This window comes from Callorhinus ursinus, unplaced genomic scaffold (genome assembly GCF_003265705.2).
Source record: "Callorhinus ursinus isolate GAN/ISIS: 27379988/994484 unplaced genomic scaffold, GSC_fseal_2.0 scaffold18, whole genome shotgun sequence".
Taxonomy (NCBI): domain Eukaryota; kingdom Metazoa; phylum Chordata; class Mammalia; order Carnivora; family Otariidae; genus Callorhinus; species Callorhinus ursinus.
This window is the reverse complement of record NW_027397080.1, coordinates 11405484-11424261: the sequence shown is the minus strand read 5'-3', so window position 1 is coordinate 11424261 and position 18778 is coordinate 11405484. Positions and strand designations below refer to the sequence as shown.

The 18778-nt window shown below is 49.5% G+C and overlaps 1 protein-coding gene across 1 annotated transcript in view; it reads right to left on the bottom strand.

The window, feature by feature from the left end:
• Window positions 1-18778, bottom strand: part of CSMD2 (CUB and Sushi multiple domains 2) — a 598617-nt gene that overhangs the window by 126826 nt on the left and 453013 nt on the right. Inside the window, exons 26-29 of the mRNA XM_073902955.1 lie at window positions 14480-14682; window positions 9358-9549; window positions 4084-4222; window positions 635-822 (exon numbers count right to left, since the gene is read on the bottom strand). Of these exons, the coding sequence (XP_073759056.1) occupies window positions 635-822; window positions 4084-4222; window positions 9358-9549; window positions 14480-14682 (722 nt within the window). The remainder of the gene's footprint in view (window positions 1-634; window positions 823-4083; window positions 4223-9357; window positions 9550-14479; window positions 14683-18778) is intronic.

Genomic DNA, 18778 nt, shown 5'->3' with positions numbered 1-18778 from the left:
CATTATGGAGCACCTGCTACGTGCCAGGCGCCGGACTAAGGGCTCTGAAGCACAGGGTCACGGATCCTCACAACGTGTCTGTGAGGCAGGGATCAGTCTACCATCGTTTTATGATGAAGGAATGGATGAGAGGTTCAGTAACTCTCCCCAAGGCCACACAGCTGCGAAGTAGCAAACATGAGCCTGGGACGCAGTTAATCTGACAGTCTAGGCTCTCGACCGGGCAGGGAGCGAGGCCTGTTTGTTTGTAAGGAGATGTTTATGGGAACATGGTCGTACCCATTCCTCTGTAGTTTGTCCTGGGCCGCTGGAGTGCTGCAGTGGCAGCCCTGGGCGGTTGTGACACAGACCGAATGCCTCACGAGCCTAAAATATGGACTCTCTGGGCCTTTAAGGAAAAACGTGCTGCGGCCTGCTTTGACCCCTCTGCTCGGGCTTGCAAGGACTGACCCTCACAGGGAAAGGACAGGAGAGGAGCAGGGATGTGGAAATAGAAATGAGGTGTGAGGACAGTGCCGGGGCACATGGGAGGGAAAGGCTAAGCCACCTGGAGGGCCACAGGGAGGGCAGGGGCTCTGCCGGCGACCCCTCCCCTCTGCCGGCTCAGGCCGGCTCTCGGCCGCCGGGGCCCTACCTGTGTAGTCGATGACGAAGCCCGCACTGCTCACGGACGCGTCACTGCGGAAGGCGAGGAAGAGGCTGTTGCTACTGCTCTCAATGCGGCCTGGGAGCTGGGAGCCATAGAAGCTTCCTATGAGAGGGCTAAGGGAGTCCCGTCCGTCGTAGATATGGAGGAAGTCATAGCCAGGCTCCAAGTTAAAGCTGGGGAACAAAAACATCCCACCCCCACCCCACTAAGGTCAAAACAGGCTCCACCGAGGGAGGGGGGCCTCCCACACAGTGAGCCCCCCCCCCCCCCCCACCGGCGCCCAACTCCTGACACTTCCCGGTGAGAGGGAGAAGGGGAAGCCCCGACGGCCTCCCAGTCGGGCCCAGAGATGGATAAGCCAGGCCTGGGGGCAGAGGAGACTGGCCCTACAGTCAGTGCCCAGAAAGCTAGAGCTCAAAACCCAATACCCTCTTTCCGGAAAAAAACAACAAAAAATATATTTTTAATTGAAATACATTTGACATATAATATTGTGTAAATTTAAGGTGTGCAACATGTTTGATTGGATACATGTTACACTGTAATATGATTGCCATAGTGGTGAAAACTAGCCCCCCTATCCCATTGCACACAGGCATCACGTCTTTCTAGTGGTTGGAACAACTAAGATCTAGTCTCTTAATAAGTCTGAGGGTTATAGCACAGTATTGTTGTCTGTATTCACTATATTCTGCACAGAAGGGAAAACAAGTTGCCAATTCTATATATGGAGCTCTCTTATCTGCCTCCGATGGGCTTTAGATTGTGTTCTTCTGCACCTCCATTTCCAGGAGGGAAAGAGTCACCCAGGGGGCCATTCCTAGGCAGGGAGGGGTCTGATCTCATGAAGACCCTGGCTCCGTCCCCTCATCCCTGAGCCAGTTCCCAGCTCCTCTCAGATTCTGCTATCACCCCGCTCCTGGCACTCACGGGCGTGCCTCTTTCTCAGTTATCTTGACCCTCATGTGGGAAAAAAACTGAAATTAAGAAAATTGGCAAATTGGATATTAGAGTTCTTGAATATCATCGACCCCACCGGATTGGCTAGAGTGAAAATGATGGAAAATGCCAAGACCGGCAAGAACGTGGAGCCCCTGGGATCTGGGGTGTGTGTGGGGGGAGCCAGGTGTATACCGGCCTCCTTTTCCCATGGCACCCTCACACTGGGGTCACCTGCAAAGGCACACCACCACTGCTGGGTGGTGTGGTCTTCTTGCTCCTATAACTCTGCTTCCAACCACCTGCTCTTGCAAAAGTCACCAGGGAAGCGTCTTGGAGGGAGTCAGTATTGGTCAGATTACGGCTCCACCACTTTCTAACTGCCTTCTGTCTGTCCCTGTCTTCCTTCAGTCATCACATTTCGTCTGAGCACTCTCAATATGCCAGGCACTGTGCAAGGTGCTCAGGACACAGGCATATGTCAGACGCCACACCTTCTTCAAGATGGCGATGGGGCTGAAGGAAGCGACGGATGTGAAGACAACAAAGCAAAGTATAAAGTCTGTACAGGCACATGGGATCACAACACAAAGTTCCTCGGGGAGGAGGGAATGAAACTTTCATGGAGGCCAAGCTGGTGTCAAGTTTTAGGAGATGCACAGACCCCCCGGTAGCTGGACAAGGAGGGAAAAGGAAGCCTCCACGAAGGGAGAAGCAGAGGTGAAGTCACAAGGGCAAGGAGTAGTCTTGAAGCTGTGAGCAGTTCAGTCTGGCTGGAGCTCAGGGGTTATGACGGGGTGGGGGGGGGGACGGAGTGGAGAGGTAGGCAGGGGCCAGATTGCTTGGACTGAAAAACCAAAGTTCTGACTTTATAGGGAAGAGGAAGCCATGACAGGGTTTTAAAATAAGAGATCTATTTGTGTGTTTGTTTCCAAATTGAGGTATAAGTTATACCCCATGAAATGATCAGCTCTTAAGTGTATCACCCTATGGGTTTTGACACATGCATAGCAAGACCCAGGACATTCCCACCATCCCCAAATGCTCCCCTTCCCAGTCAATCTTCACCACCCCCAGAAGCCACCACTGAACATATTTTTGTCATCAAAGATTCATTTCGCTGATCCTAAAATTTTGTATAAGTGGAATCATACATTATGGACTTTTTTGGGTCTGTTTTCTTTCGCTCAGTGTGGTATTTTTGAGATTCAGCCATGTTGCATATATCAGTCATTCATTCCTTTTTATCGCTGAGTAGCACGTTATATCATGTGTTCCAAATGAAAGATGAGGTGGTTATTTTAGCATTTTCACATGACAAGATCACTTCCACGGCTAACTTAAGAAGAGGTTGGCATGGGAGGAAGATGGGGGCAGAGGAACCAGTCAGGAGACTATGCTAGTAGTTTGGATGGGAAGTAACAAGAGTTTCCACCAACATAGTGGCTGGGAGGCTGGAGAAGAGGGGAAAATGTGAGGCTTGTTAAGGCAGCAGGGGTTCCACAGCTTGCTCACTAATGGAAGCAGCAGGGCAGGTGCATGATGGTGGCACTCCTCAGGGGTCAGAAGAGCACTCTTCTGGGGAGGGGAGGGAGTCATAGGCTTAGGTGTGTACATGCTGCATTTGAGGCGCCTGCAGGCACCAGACCCCCAACAGTTGGATAGGAGAGCCTGCAGCTCAGAAGGCAGTCTGGGCTGTGGTAGTGTGGGGTCTCCAGTTTATGAGACAAAGGTGAAGCCATTGGAGCAGATGAGCTGGCCCGGGAAGGAAGTGTGGATGAGAAGAGAAAAGTCAATAGAGCCTGGCCGAGAGCAAGGGGGGTATGATGAGGAAGCTGTAAAGTCACAGAAGAAGCTGGAGAACGGGAGCGGAGTAACTTCACAGAAACCAAAGAGAAAAAGCAGGGTACAGATGGACGGAGGGGTCGAGAGGTGCAGCGGGATAAGACATGGGAAGTGTCATCTTGTGTGGCAACCAGGAGGTCGCTGGTGTCTTTTATCAGAGGACTTGCTGGCGGAACCACGGAGGCAGAACCCAGCTATCAGTGGTCTGAGAGCGAACAGGAGGCGAGGAAGTAGACACAAGCAGAGATGATTCTTTTGAAGTTTGCCTCTAAAGGGATAAAGGAGGCAATGCAGGAGCTGGTTGGGGGAGGACCTGAGAAAAACCTGAGCCTGTTCACAAACTAGGGAGGATGAGGGAAGGAGCCCGGGGACAGCAAAGGGGGGAAACACAGCGGAGCCAGGGGAAAAGGGTCCAGCAAGGCCCTGCTTTCTGAATCTCAACATCTTATAAGGATGAAATAAGACAATATGGGTGAAGCTGCTGAGTACAGTGCAGGGCACCCAGGAGACATCCAATAAATGCTAGTTTCCCTCCTTCGGGCTCCTTCATCTGCTCCCAGCAGACCTGTGTGCACTCACCTGGAGACCCCTGTCTAAAACCCCTAGTTGCTCTGAGCCCTTTGTCTCCCACCCGGGGGACAGGTACATACATGTTAAATACCAGGGCGATGACGTAGTCTGGAGAGACGGTCACTTTCCAGTCACACTCCTTGCCTGGTGGATAAGGTTCTGGGTAATTTGGCGACAGAATGACTCCTGATGGTCCCGTCAGGTCTCCCCCGCAGGGCGCTGGGGAGAGAGGAAGACAAAGGTCAGCCCTGGGTGCTGGCGAGGCACAGTGGAGGAGGGACTGGGTCTGGCAGACCTGAGTGAAAACCTGACTCTAGGGGCCAAGAGGGTGGGATGTAATGGATACAGGGTTTTACCTCAAAGTGACGGAGATGTTTTACGACAGAGGTGGTGGTTGCATAACATTGTGAATGTAACAAATGCCACTGAATCATTCATTTTAAAAAGCTGAATTTTATGTTATGTGAATTTCACCTCAAGAAATTATTAGAAATAAAACCAAACTACCTGGCCCCACCACTTCCTAGCCGTGTGACCTTACGGAATTTACCTAACCTCTCTGGACCTCAGCATCCTTTCCCTATTGCAGGAAGAGGTACTATTTCTCTCAGGGATGGTAGTAAAGATGTTGGAGAGGTCTGTTAAAGCATTTGGCACATGGTAAATAGTCAATATTTGGAAATAGTTGACACTCCTTCATCTTTTAGACATTTGAACCACATGGTTTCCTTCCACTGCCTCACGTCCAGTTTCCAGGTGAGCTTTGTGGGTGTTGATCCCGAGTTCAGTGCACCCCCCATCAGGAGGTGTGAAGAACACAGCCACGTTTACCTGCCAAGTGCAGCTGGCCTCCTTCCTGTCAGTGTTCTCAGCATCTGCCTGGAGCTGCAGATACCTTCCAAGTTTCCAGAAGACCTTGTCTAAGACAGTGTGTGCACCTCACTTGGGTGGAGATATGACAGAGCTCCATTCGTCCATGGTGGTCCCCCCCCCCCCCGAGGACGGACCTTTTAACGGGCAGGGAGGGCGCAAGTGGCTGGTGATGCAGCAAGTGGCTTACCCAGAGCCTGCTGGGGCACTTCCCAGATCCCGAGTCAGGTTCTCCCCTAAATGGCTGGGCCACTGCCCTGTAGCAGTGGGGTCTGGTAAACCAGGGGCTGGAAAGTGTATGGGGTCGTCAACAGGAAAGATGGTAGAGACTATCAATATAGCGTGGTCTAGGAAACCCCACAGGGCGCCATTGGGGGTTGAGGCTGAGTAGGTCAGCAGGGAGCCCATAGGAGCAGGGAAAGCCATTCAAGGAGAGGCCAGAAAATCTGAGACTGGACACGGAGGTGGGAGCCAAGGGCATATCCAAGACCCAAATCGAGAGCAGCCACTCGCTTGTCGCAGAGCTGAGCTTTATTGCCTCACGCTGTAGCTTTCACCCAGGGTAAGCCTGTGAGGGCTCGGTCAATGCCCACCGGGTCTTTTTAAGAAACAGCAGGCTTCAGGCTGGGCCATAAAAGCCCTAACATGGCTGAACATAAAGCCTGAATGATCACAAGAGTAGTGAATTTGCCCCCTGCCCCGTGGAAAATATATCCCAAGTCTCAACTGGAACACCAGGAACGCTCAAGGGGGCACTTATTGTAGGTCCGACATGACACACAGCATTCTAGATACCTCATCTCATTTACGTCTCATAACCACTCAGTGAGCTATGGATTCTTCTTCCTGGTTTAGAACTGAGGAGCCCGGGGTTCAGGGAGTTGAAAGACCCACCCAGAGTCACTCTGAGACTCAACCTTCACCCATCTGGCTCGAAAGGGCAGCACTTTGCACTCTTCCATTAGGCTCGGAATTGCGGGTGGGGGAGCAGGGGAGCAGCCCCCGCTGGGAGAGCTTCAGTGAGCAAGGACGGTTCCCTGCACCAGGTCTGCTTAGTGTTTGGCTCGCTTCTCCCCCGCGCCCTCTTGTTGAAGAGGGTTACACGAATGCGACATGCTGGAGGCCTGTACGATCAGGATAAAAGCTTGCCCTTTGCACAACAGGCCCCACTGTCCCGTGCTCCGAGAGTGGCCTGACCCTAGCAACTGTCTGAGGCAGCCGCGGTCATGTGGGCAGTCCCAGCTCCCTGGAAACCTTCCTAAGGGGACACAGTGCCGCCTCCATGAGGGCAAGGGCCACAGGGCGTGAGCTTCCTCTGTGGCTCAGGGGTTTCTTGCCTTAAGTTAGCCAGGGATGGGGTTGAGCCTGGCTGTTTCTGAAACTGCCCCCACCCCCAAAGTGCTTGTGGTTTGGGTTCTAGGCCTCTGTCCTGGAGCAGTTCCCTTCCAGATGGTTCCCTGGCGTTGGACATTTGGGCATCTGCTTCCCACTCAGGACCCAACATGGGCTTCATCACCCTCTACCATTTGTGTGTCAAGGCCTGCCAGACTCCTAGCGACTTCGCCAGCAGGAGCGCTCCCGCTGCTCGGGGCTGATGGAGGGGTACACCTTCCCTTTCTAGGCCCCGGCACTAGCCAGCGGGACAGCCGAGCTGCAGGAGACCAAATGAGGCCTTGGCAACATCCCAGCATTGTCTGGTCCTTTCAGCAGGTCAGGAAGCCAGGTGGGAATGGGAAGCCAGGTGGGAACTAGAAGCCAGGTGTCGCTCCCAATTCAGGGCGTTTGCCCCGCACCTAGGGTCACGCCCTGTCCCCTCCCTACTGTGAGTCAGAAACAGAGGGTGGGCTCTGGTCTGCAGGCCCAGGCTGGAGCTTACAAACCATGGAAGCCCAGGAGGGGGTGGCAGCAGGCAGCTGGTCACCCCAGAGGGCCAAGCAGTGGCCGGGCAGACCCGAGGGACGAGAGGTGTGAGAAAGGCCATTGAACTCGAAGTTACATAGTCCTGGGTTCCAATTCTGACTATGCTGCTTACTAGCTGTGAGTTTGGGCAAGCTCTCCCATCTCCCTGAGCCTCCACTTCCCCATCTATAAAATAAATAATAATAAAAAAAGAGTAACAACAATAATAACTTCTAACACACACCGTGTTCACCGTGAGCCACGTGTGGTCTTAGGCGCTTTACAGCATGAACTTCTATCCTCCTAGCCCCGTGAGCGAGGTACTCCTAATGCCATTTTACAGGGGAGGAAAATGAGGCCCAGGGAGATTCAGTAATTTGCCTAAGGCTACACAGCTTGTTGTGGTGAAGCCACCAGACTTGGTCGGCAGTTGCAATCCAGAACCTGAGCTCTAAACTTACCATCTGATGATTCCACTTGCGAGAATGAAGCTAAAATGTCTAGCCCAGTGCCTATCATGGGGATGACGCTCAATAAATACTTGTTTTCTCCCTTTGCTTCCTCCCTATAATGAAGGGATATCAAGGCCAGCCAGACCAGTCATGGCAGACTGCCAAGGGAGCTGGAAATTAGGGGCTTGTCACTGGAATTTCCAGACTGTTTGAGAGAAGAGACAAAGACATTCATTTTGTTGCCTGAGGAACGTTTCCCCAAGCTGAGAACAGAAGAATGGGTAATGAAAGCTGAATTAACCTCTTTGCCCTGTTCGCTGCACATTTATTGCTCTCAACAGCTTAACACCGTGCGCAACCCCCCCTTCTCCACCTGGGCCAATCTTGTCTCAGGACCTGCTTTTCTGTAGGAGAAGCCTAAGGAATCACAGCCCTAGAGAATGTTAACTTTGGAAGGGGCCTCAGAGGTCATCTGATTCCCTCCTGGGCCTCACTAGAATAATTCCACTACCCAGGTGGGATTTGGGTTCAGGGAAGGGAGGTGAGTCCAAAAACTTGAGAGAAGCAAACAAAGAAGGGAAAGAAAGGAGGGAGGGAGGGAGCGAGGAAGGAAGGAAGGAAAGAAGGGAAGAGAAAAGGAAGGAGGGAAATGAGGATTTTTTGAGATTTGGGTTAGTTGTGTCCTCACGCCATGATGCCATGAGTATATTTATTCTCACTTAATAGAATAGGAAACTGAGGTTCAGAGAGATGGAGCAGTTCCCCTGAGGCCACTGAACTAGTCAATGGCAGAGCCAGGATCTGAACCCAGATCTGTCTACTTCAGTAGCCCACACTCTTTCCCACATACTGCTCCATGTAGCTGAGATCGGGGCTGTTTCTGGAAGCCAGGTCTCAACTTCCTGTCAGCTGTGTATTCACCATGCTCCTACCACATAAGCCGGGTGACTCCTAATCACCTTCGAGAGACAGGGTTCAGTGTCTCACCTTCAGCAGCAGGCCTGAGAGCTTGGCTGGCAAAGGCCAGTCCTTGGATGCCTGGACAGAGCCTCCCACTGAGCCTTTGTGGAAAGCCATGCAGGGCATCGCCAGGGTGAAGGCCGCTGGGCTGTGTCTTGGGAAGTCCCTGGAACCCATCCCCAGCATAGGAGCCAGTGTGGGAGGTAGGAAATTGAAAGGCTCTGCTTTCAAACTGATGTGGGTGTGAATCTTGGCACTGCTATATCCTAGCTTTGTGATTTGGGCAAGATATCCAAATGTGTCTGAGTTTCGGTTTCCTGAACTGTAAAATGAGGGAATGGTGCTCATTTCAGAGAGCTGCAGGGAAAGTTAAAGTTAAATGAGGCTGGGTAAGAAAATGTCCAGTGTGGGGCTAGCACACAGTAAGGGGACCCAGGGACTACTGCTTCTCTTCTAACACCTGTCGTTGACACAGGAGATAAATGCATTCAGTATTTTGCCTGAGAAAAAGGGTCATGGGGCAATGAGCACCTGGAATGTTTCTATTTCTCTCTCCCTTCAAGTTCCTTCCTCCTCCCAGGCTCAAGGAGCTGGGGAGCAGGATTATTCACCCCCTAACCCTTACAAGCTACCTGACCTTGGGCAAGTCACAGAGCTTCCATTTCTGCATGGGTCAAATGGGGAGATTTTAAGAGTAAGGACAGATCTAGGGATCTAACACCCAGGTAACCAATAATTTCCTTGAGAAGAGAAAGGGCAAGTTTCTTCCCTTTACACCCAAGCCTGTGGATACCCTTCTTGTGCTTTAGATATTAGAAGGGGCATTTTGGAACCTGCTGACCTTTCTACCCGAGCTCACCCATCGTCCTCCTTCCAACCTATATGGCCTGAGCCACAGAGAAAAGACGCAGACATGCTTGGTTAGACATTTTGGGGCCCACTTTGGAGAGTGAAGAATTTGTCATGTGTGAAGAGTATGAGCGTATGAATGTGAGGGAGTGTGTGTGTACACATATGCACGCAAAGCAGCGTAAACTTTGGGTTTTCTGCAACTTTCAGCTGCTCCGAGGCTCCTGGCCAGCCTCCAGATGCAGCTACCACTTAGGCCACGGGGTCTGGAACACACAAGTGGGGGGCCCAGAGGGCAGGATTCACCCTGCGGCTGCTTTGTACCGATGCACGTTGGCGGGCTGGGCTGCCAGAAGAATCTGTTCTCGATCTTCACACAGCTGATCTCCGCGCTCCCCTGCAGCGCATAGCCAGGCTCACACTGGAACACCGTGGAATCTCCGGCTTCCCAACTGTCGCCACTCCGGCTCCCGTTCTGTGGGACCCCAGGGTCGTTGCAGGACGTGGCTGTGGACACTGGGACAAGGGAATAGAAGAACAAGTGCCAGACAATGAGGCTCCCAGCCCATCACCCTCACTGTCATCACCGTGCCCGCTGCCAGTGCCACGGCCATGATCTCTGTCACCTCCCACTGGCGGCATTGGCAACAGGGCCACTGTTTCTGTTCTCACCCCCGTTCCTGTCACTGCCTCCACCACCACTGGGGACCACCATCAGAGCCCTACCAGAACCTTCACCATCGCTGGCATCCACCTGTCACGAGATACCATGAGTTAGGTGTGACTGCAGAGCTGTGATTGTAGAAGAAGTGAGTTGGGTTCAATTTAACGATACCTGCCTTGCTGCATAGATAAGCAGAGACAAGCAGGGTCTGCCGGCGGGCTGGGAGCTGGTCTGCCTGCACGCCGAGCAGCGGCTGTGAAGGCACAGGGAGAACTGCAGTCAGGTGGAGACCGCGCCCTCTCTTGCGCGGCAAACGCCCAGCGACCCATCAGACTGAAACCGGAGCAAAGTCTGATGTTTGTAGCAGGTGACAAACTGGAGTTCAAAACAAACACTCGTAGCCGAGATGTATGTAAACATTCAAAAACCTCAGGAATGCGGGAGATGTTCGCAGTCTGATACCTAACTTAGTGTAAGATGGACTGCGTGCTTTAAAAATGAATGTCAAATGAATGATGGAGGGAAGGAGTAAATGAACAAAAGAATGAAAGAGCGAATGAATGAGCGGATGCATCATGAGCAAAGGAAATGATAGAAGAGAAAGTCTAGAGAAAGAATCGGGGCAGCGGCAACTTATGTCATCCTCTGGACTGTGGTTGGCGGGCCCCGGGGGCAGGAGGCACCGGATGCCACAGGACATGTAACATTCATTTGCTTGGAGGGTCAGATTCCCCCTGCCCCCAAATTTTGGGAAAAATAGCATGCACAAAACCAAATGAATTTGTTGTGGAGTAGAATGTAAAATTCACCCGAGTTCTTCAGCAAAAACATGAAGCGTAAAAGAGATTGTAGCCTCCTACAGCCTCCAGATTGGCAGGGGGAGATACATTTACTCTCTTCTGCTCTGAGGTGGACTTCAGTGGAAAAGCTCGAGAAGCCCCAGCCCAGGGCAACTGTACACACTAATATCACTAACTATAAGATCTAAGATTGTGTGAACAAGTCTGGAGTTACAACATCTGATACCTCATACCCAATAGCAACACGCGATAAACTAGGGCCCACAGTCAGACCTGGCTCTATGCCTGTTCTTGTAAATAAAGTTTTACCAGAACACAGGCATGCTCATCTATTTACATATGCTATACTATACTCCAGCCACAACTGTAAATTCTTCCAACACAGCAAGCTCAGGTCCCTCCCTGCGTCCCCCCCAGGGCCTTTGCACCTGCTGGTCCTTCTGCCTGGAACGATGGTGCCACAGACCTTCCTAAGCCAGCTCCATGTTGTCATTCAGTTTTTAGCTCCTGAATCACCTCCTCAGATGGGCCTCTTTGACCACCTTCTTCTGGGCTCATCCCTTGACCCCCTTCCACCAATTTGGTCACATTATCCTGTTTTGTTCTTTTCATTGCACAATCTGTAATACTCTTGCTAATTTGTTTGCCTCTTTATTGTACTATCACTTGTGCATCTCCGTGGGAACCAAGACCTCGGCTGTTTTGCTTCCAACTGTATCCCCAGGGCCTAGAACATTACCCAGCACACAGCCATGCTCAGTAAATATTTGTTGAATGAATAAATAAATGAACAAATCATCACCATCTGACACTTACTGAATTTATTTATAAAGTCCAATAAGAATCAATCTTCTTCCTTCCCAATTAAAAACAGACTTAGCTTTCATCTCTAGCTTTACAGTGACTGTACACATGTAAATGATTCCCTGAAAGAAAAACAGCTCCCTGTTCTGACCATACTCAGAAAGATTATTTATATAGGAGGCGACAGAGTCCAATGATGACGAGCCTAGGTCTGGGAATCAGACATGGGGGTTTTGATCCAGTCTCTGCTGCTTATTAACTAGATGACCTTGTATGAGAAACCTCCCTGGGCCTCAGAGCCCCCGTCTGCAGCATGGATTAATAATGGCCACCATACTCTAAGGCTTTCTTGAAAATTAATAGCAGAGTGCTTGGCATGGTACCGGCTCGAGGGGTAGCAGTGACTATGCTTCCCTCTCCTTCAGTGTCCCCCCCAACTCTCTTTGTTCCCACTTTCCCTCTTTAATGCTCCTGAATTTGAGCTGCTTGGCAAAGCCCCAGGGACACGGTGGATCCACGTGTTTCAGACAGGATGTTAGATGTTACACAGTCATGTTTACTTAATAAAGCCAAGTCTGCACTAATCGTCTCTGGCATTTCTGCACAATCCCCTGTCAAACACACACTATAAAGTTAACATGGGGTGAGCCATTTGCCCTTCCCTAGAGGAGTCTTGGTATTTGCTAACTGATGACAGCCACAGGGCAAGGTGACCTTTCCTGAACCTCGGTTACACCCGGACCCCGGGCCAGGTCTTTGCAGCCTTTCTGGAGCCCAGGCTAGGTAGCTTAGCCCACTCCCCTCTCCATGGACCTAAGTGATGCTCAGGGCAGCTTGCCTCAGGACACCCATGCATTAGAGAAAACCATGTGTTCATGTGTGCGTGTGTTCATGTGCCTGCTTATCCAGTAAGCAGTGAGTGAGCACCTGCTGCATGCATACGCCGTGGAGGGGTCTGATTGGCAGGACACGGTCCCGACTCTCTAAGAGCTGTCTGTGGAATGGCAAGGGGGTGGCCACCTCCAAAACAAGGCAGAGTGTCTGGGACTGACCACGTGCTGAAGAAACTGAAGTAAAGTGCTCGGGGTGCCACAGGCCACAGCAATTTATTCTGAATGGGGAGATGAGGAGGAAGTGGCATCTGCCACGAACCTTGAAGGATGAATAGTACTTCTACGGGCTGGGTAATGCATGAGAAAGCAGCCTGAGCTGCTGGGCGAAGGCAAGGCTTGCGACAGTGCCCAGGGATGCTGTCCCACGTGGACACGCTAACGGTGCATGGGAGGTCAGATAATGCAAATCCACGGGGGAATTTGTCAGAGCAATTTAGAGGTTTTTTTTTTTTTTTTTTAAAGCCATAACCATTAGCTTGGGCACAGTCAGAGAAAATTCATTTCTGGTTTAATTATTCATAACACTCCTTTCCCCAGAGAGTGGACAGCGCTGTCTCTTCAGCATTCTACTCTCCTCACTGCTGGGGGATCCTTTATGGCTTATCCCAGCAATAAAGTCTGTCCCTTAAAATGCTAGTCTCTTGAGATGGTCTAGGAAAAAGTCATCCATGGTCAAATATGTTTGGGAACTGTGACCTACTAGATAGACACCGTCTGAATTCACCTGCTAAATTAGCATACCAAAAGTTCTCAGAGGTCCCAAATTACAGATAACCTCTTAGGTTTGCCTTGACCTAAGCACCTTCTCAACATCATTTGATCGTGCGAAGTTCTTTCTTCAGCAACATCAGTTAACAGTTTGTGGAACTCCAGGGAACAGATGTGGGGAAATGCTTATCAAAAATGACTCCCTTGTTGCCCCGTGGTGGGACCTAATCTTGGATGAGATCAGCATTACCCTGGATCCCCAGAGACTCTCCATGGGCGAATGGGTGCCAGGATTCCAAGTAAGAAGAATCCCAGTGAACCCTGCAAGGAGCTCTTCCTCCACCAGGCTAGAAGCTTGCATGAGTGTTAATTGGGCAAGTTAATGGGTATAAAGGAACATAATCCTGGAGGCCCTCATCTGCCCTATAGACTATTGAATGCTCATCTCCATGGAGAAGACAGATGTGTACAAGAGCTAGAAGCAGGGTCTGTAACACCATTCCAGCCCACCTGGTACCAGAAATATACCCAACCCCCCTTAGTTAATACACCAACAAGGGGAGACCGTGGAGGCAAAGCCATAGCATGGGTGCCACATAGGCTTGCTCCGCAATCACCATGGCAACGCCACTCCCCCCACAGTGGAGTAAGGACATGGTAATGAAGACAGCTGCTGTATAATAAACATAAGCATACACCGAGGCACAGTCACTTATGCAGGGAGATGAGTGATGGAAGAGGCACTTCAGAGGAGATGAGATGGTGCATCACAGGGGGAGGCAGGACCAACACATGAATTATCTAATACCGGGACTTGGATGTGTGAGCACTGCCCATTTTTGGTAGCTCTTCGTCATGCTCCTCCATAATTGGCTACTATAGTACATAATTAATCGAATTTAGATCATTCATGTTTGGCTCTCAGTCCTTCCTGAAACCCACACTAGATTAAGAACCAGAGTGTGCGGCATGTAGAGCAGTCTGTCCATAACCAAGCCCCATCCCACCATCACCGGGGGCCTGCGTGCCTCCTTCCGTGCTCCCCGTGTTTCAGCTCACATGTTCTGGATCCTCTCATCCTGCCTCTGCACTTCTGCACGTGTTTTTGCACCTAGGGAGCCCTTTTCTCTCTTTTTCGTCTAACAGGGATCCACAGATGCCCCCCAAGTCCTACTCTGTGGCACCTCCCACTCCACAGCATCATCAACTACCGCCTGCTTGAAACACGGTCTTTCCTTCTGTAACTTCTACTACTCATCCCGTGGGCCTGAGCTTGGGCATTGTGTTTTCTGGAATATCTTTCTTCCTTGATGCTCCACGGTAAACATTGTAGTTTATATTTCTCCCCCCAGATGCTCATCAATCTGCACGTTAGTGTCTCTTAAGCTGCTTGTCTTCCCCTGTAGAGTAAGCTCAGCACATATATTTGAACAAGTGCTAACCAGGTACCAGGCACACAGCCACTGCTCAGTGACTCTCTCTACAAGAGGAGAGGCCTGGAGGAAAGGAGGGACTGGAGGGAGCGGGGCTATGCCGCAGGACAGATGGACAGGGGTGGGCAGGAAGTGAGCACAGACCTGAGAAGTGAATGGCAAAGCCCTGCTTGCTGGTGAAGAAGTCGGTGCTGAACTGCAGAACGACTGAGTTGAAGGTGCTGTGTAGGTCCTTGGGCAGGGCTGCTCCGCTGAGCTCCCTCAGCAGGACCCCACTCTCCACAGGCCCGTCCCAGATGCGCAGCACGTCGTGGACCTCCTCCGTGTCAAACACCAGGAAGTGGAGCCTGAACAGAGAGAAGAGGAAGGCTGTCACTGTGGGCTCAGTGCCTTCTTCCCAGGGGCTTCCGGTCAGAGAAGGTGGGAAACCCAAGAAAGACTTGCCAGAAGGAAGGGACAGCAGTGTCCAGCAGCACCCTCGTAGCTTCCAGCCGGCCTGCTCCTCCCACTGGGGATCCCCAGCAAACAGGGAGGGGGTGAAGGGGGGCAGGTTTTGTGCACCTTGTTGATTATCATGAGCTTCGTGTTGCCACTGTCAAAGCCCCCCCCTCCCCCCGGTCTCTTCACTGTACACAATAGTCCCCAGACTTCTTCCCGAGTCCACATCCATATCATTCTAGATTGTGAGGGGGATGCTGAGAAGGCATACACCCAGTCAAAATCCCAGAAAGCCATTTAGTGTCTATCGACAAGCTGATTCTAAAGTTCGTATGGAGAGAAGAAAGCCCCAGAACCACTACGCGCTACTGAAGAAGGACAGACTGGAGACTGACACTCCCTGAGGTCAAGACTTAAGACAAAGCCGCAGTGATCAAGGCAGTGTGGTATCAGTGAAAGGACAGGCCAAGAAATCAATGGGGCAGAACAGAGAACTCAGAAACAGACCCACAGAAACACAGTCCATTGATCTTTGACCAGGGAGCAAAGAGGGTCTTTTCAACAAAGGGTGCTGCAGCCATTGGACACCCACATGCAAAAAAATGAATCTAGCTGTAGACTTGAGGCCCTTCATAAAAGTTAACTCAAACTGGATCACAGACTTAAATGAAAACATAAAACTATAAACTCCTAGAAGACAACGTGGGAGAAACCCTACATGACCTTGGGTGTGGGGAAGACTTTTAGATATGACGCCAAAGGCATGATCTGTGAAAAAAACAACTGATCAGCTGGGCTTCACTGAGATTAAAAATTTCAGTTCTGCAAAAGGCAATGTCAAGAAAATGAGCAGATAGCCGTGGACTGGGAGGAAATATTTTCAAAAGACACAATTTGATAAAGGACTGTCACCCCAAATATATAAAGAATCTTAAAACTCAACAAGAAGAAAACAAGTAAGTCTGATTAAAAAATGGGCCAAAGACCTTACCAGACCTCTCACCAAAGATAGACAAATGGGGAATAAGCACATGAAAAAATGCTCCACATCCTGTCATCAGGGAAATGCAAATGGAAACAGCAATGAGATACCACTACATTGTCTATGAGAATGGCCAAAACCCAGAGCACTGACACTACCCAGCGCGGATGGGGGAGGGAAACAGGAACTCTCACACACTGCTGGTGGGAATGCAGTATGGTACGGCCACTTTGGAAGACAGTTTCACCATTTCTGACAAAAGTAAACATACTCTCCTTACCATACCATCTGGCCCTCATGTTCCTTGGTATTTACCCAAAGGAGTCGAAAACTTAGGTCCACACAAAGACCTGCCCACAGATATTTATAGCAGTTGTAGTCATAACTGCCCAAACTTGGAAGCAACCAAGATGTCCTTCAGTAGGTGAATGGATAAACTGTGGTACATCCAGACAATGGAATATTATTCAGTGCTAAAAGGAAATGAGCTAAAAAGGCATGAAAAGACATGGAGGAAACGTGAAAGCATACTACTAAGTGACAGAAGACATTCTGAAAAGGCCACATACTGTAGGATTCCACCTGTATGACATTTTGGAAAAAGCAAAACTATGGAAATGGTATAAAAAAGAATAAAACCCTGTTTGCCAGGAGCTGGATGGGTGGGAGGGATGAAGAGTGGAGCACAAAGGGTCTTCAGGGTGGGTGGATACACTCTTAGGATCCTATAACGGTGGATGCATGTTATCATACATTTGTCCAGATCTATAGAATGTATGACATCAGAGCGAACCCTAATGGAAATTATGAACTTTGAGCAATAACGACGTGTCAGTGTAGGCTTGTAACAAATGTCCCACCCTGGTTGGGGATGTTGATAATGGGGAGGCTGTGCCTATGGTGGGGCAGGAGGCAAATGGGAAAGTTTTGCACCTTGGTCTCAATTTTACTCTGAACCTAAATCTGCTCTAAGAAACTCGGCCTTAGAAGAAGGGGTGTGCGGGTAAAGGTAAGGGGTGTGTTGTGGGGTTTGAGAGGCTGATCCAGTTGTGGTGGGGGGGAGGGGTGAGCCTACATCTTGGTTTCCAGGAGCAGAACTTGAGATGCTGGCTACACACAGTCTTGGCTTAGATAATCCCTGGGGATCTGAGGAGGCCAGGCAGGGGTTTCCATGTGACGGGGGGGGGGGGGGGGCCTGCAGGCCACAGACAGAGCTCTCAGGGCAAGGTAGCTGAGTAGGAACCCTGAATTCTCCCAGGACAAAGAGGTTCTGGCTGCCAAAGCTATTGACTACCAGCCTCTCTCTCTTAATCAAATTTTTATTTTGGAACAATTTTAGACTTGAAGAAAAGTTGCAAAGTTAAAATGGAGAATTCCCGGGCACCTGGGTGGCTCAGTCGTTAAGCGTCTGCCTTCGGCTCAGGTCATAATCCCAGGGTCCTGGGATCGAGCCCCGCACCGGGCTCCCTGCTCGACAGGAAGCCTGCTTCTTCCTCTCCCACTCCCCCTGCTTGTGTTCCTGCTCTCACTATCTCCCTCTGTCAAATAAATAAATAAAAATCTTTAAAAAAAAAAAAAAATGGAGAATTCCCATAGACCCCTCACCATTTCTCCCACTGCTTATGTCTTATGTTTCCCAGGTGCAATTTGTCAGAACTGAGGCACCGACATCGGTGCATTGCTGTGAACTCGGCTCCACGCTTCATTTGGATCTCACCAGTTTATCCGCTGATGCCCTTTTTCTGTCCAGAAGCCAACTCATTTACCACTATCTCCTTTTAAAAATATCTTTAGAGGGGCGCCTGAGTGGCTCAGTCGGTTGAGCACCTGACTCTTGGTTTCAGCTGAGGTCGTGATCTCTGGGTCCTGGGGTTGAGCCCCCCAGTGGCTGGCTTGGTGTGCTCAGTGGGGAGTCTGCTTCTCCTCTCCCTCTGCCCCTCCCCCCTCAAATAAATAAAATAAAATCCCTAAAAAATATCTTTTTAAATTATAAAAGTAAGACATGCTCAAGGCAGAAAAAGACAAACAATATCTAGCTGTACTGAATTTTTAAAAAATCCCTTTCTTACACAAACCAATCTGTTCTCTAAAGCTTTTTCTTTGATTATTAGTCTTGGTGCATATCCTCCCAGACTTTCTTTCAGTGTGCACGCATTCCCCACCCCCTCTCCAAAAGGGACCATATTTTACATAATTTTAAGTCACTTTTTTTCACTTAAGATTATTATGGACATAATACATATACTTCATTTTTTTCCCACAAAAATGGACATTGTTATATTTCACTATCTCACATAAGACTGCGAAGAACATTCCCATCTTTACATTGCTTTGCAATTTCTGTTAATATTTCAGTTGACTGTTGGAAGAATTTGGGGGGGGATGGGCATACACTTAAAATCTTTTATAAATGCTGCTAAATTATTCTCTTAAGTGATTGCATCAATTTACATTCCCACTAAACAGTATCAATGTGACTCTTCTCTCTAAACTTCACCTCATCAACATCAGATATTACAATGTTGTAAATATATTCTATATTAAAATACTTGCCCATCTGCTAAACCAAAACGGAATCTCACTGGTGTTTTTAGATAATTTAGTTACGTTGTATATATTTGCATATATTTATTGTCCACTTATATATCTTCATAACCTTTACCCATCTTAACTGAGTTCTTTGTCTTTTAAAATTCAATTTACAATTAATTATAATTCTATTATAATTTTTAATTATTTTTTATATATTTTGATTTCTCTCATATATTGCTAATATTTTCTCCTAGCATCTGCTGTCTTTTTGCCCTTTAAATTTTGTTTATGGTGTCTATTTTGGTTTTGGACTTACTTATTTTCTTAAAAGATTTATTTATTTATTTTAGAGAGAGAGAGTGTGTGAGCAGGTAAGCGGGAGAAAGGGGCAGAGGGAGAGGGAGAGAAATCCTCAAGCATATTCCTTGCTGAGCGCAGAGCCTGACATGGGTGGGGCTTGATCCCAGGACCCTGAGATCATGACCTCAGCT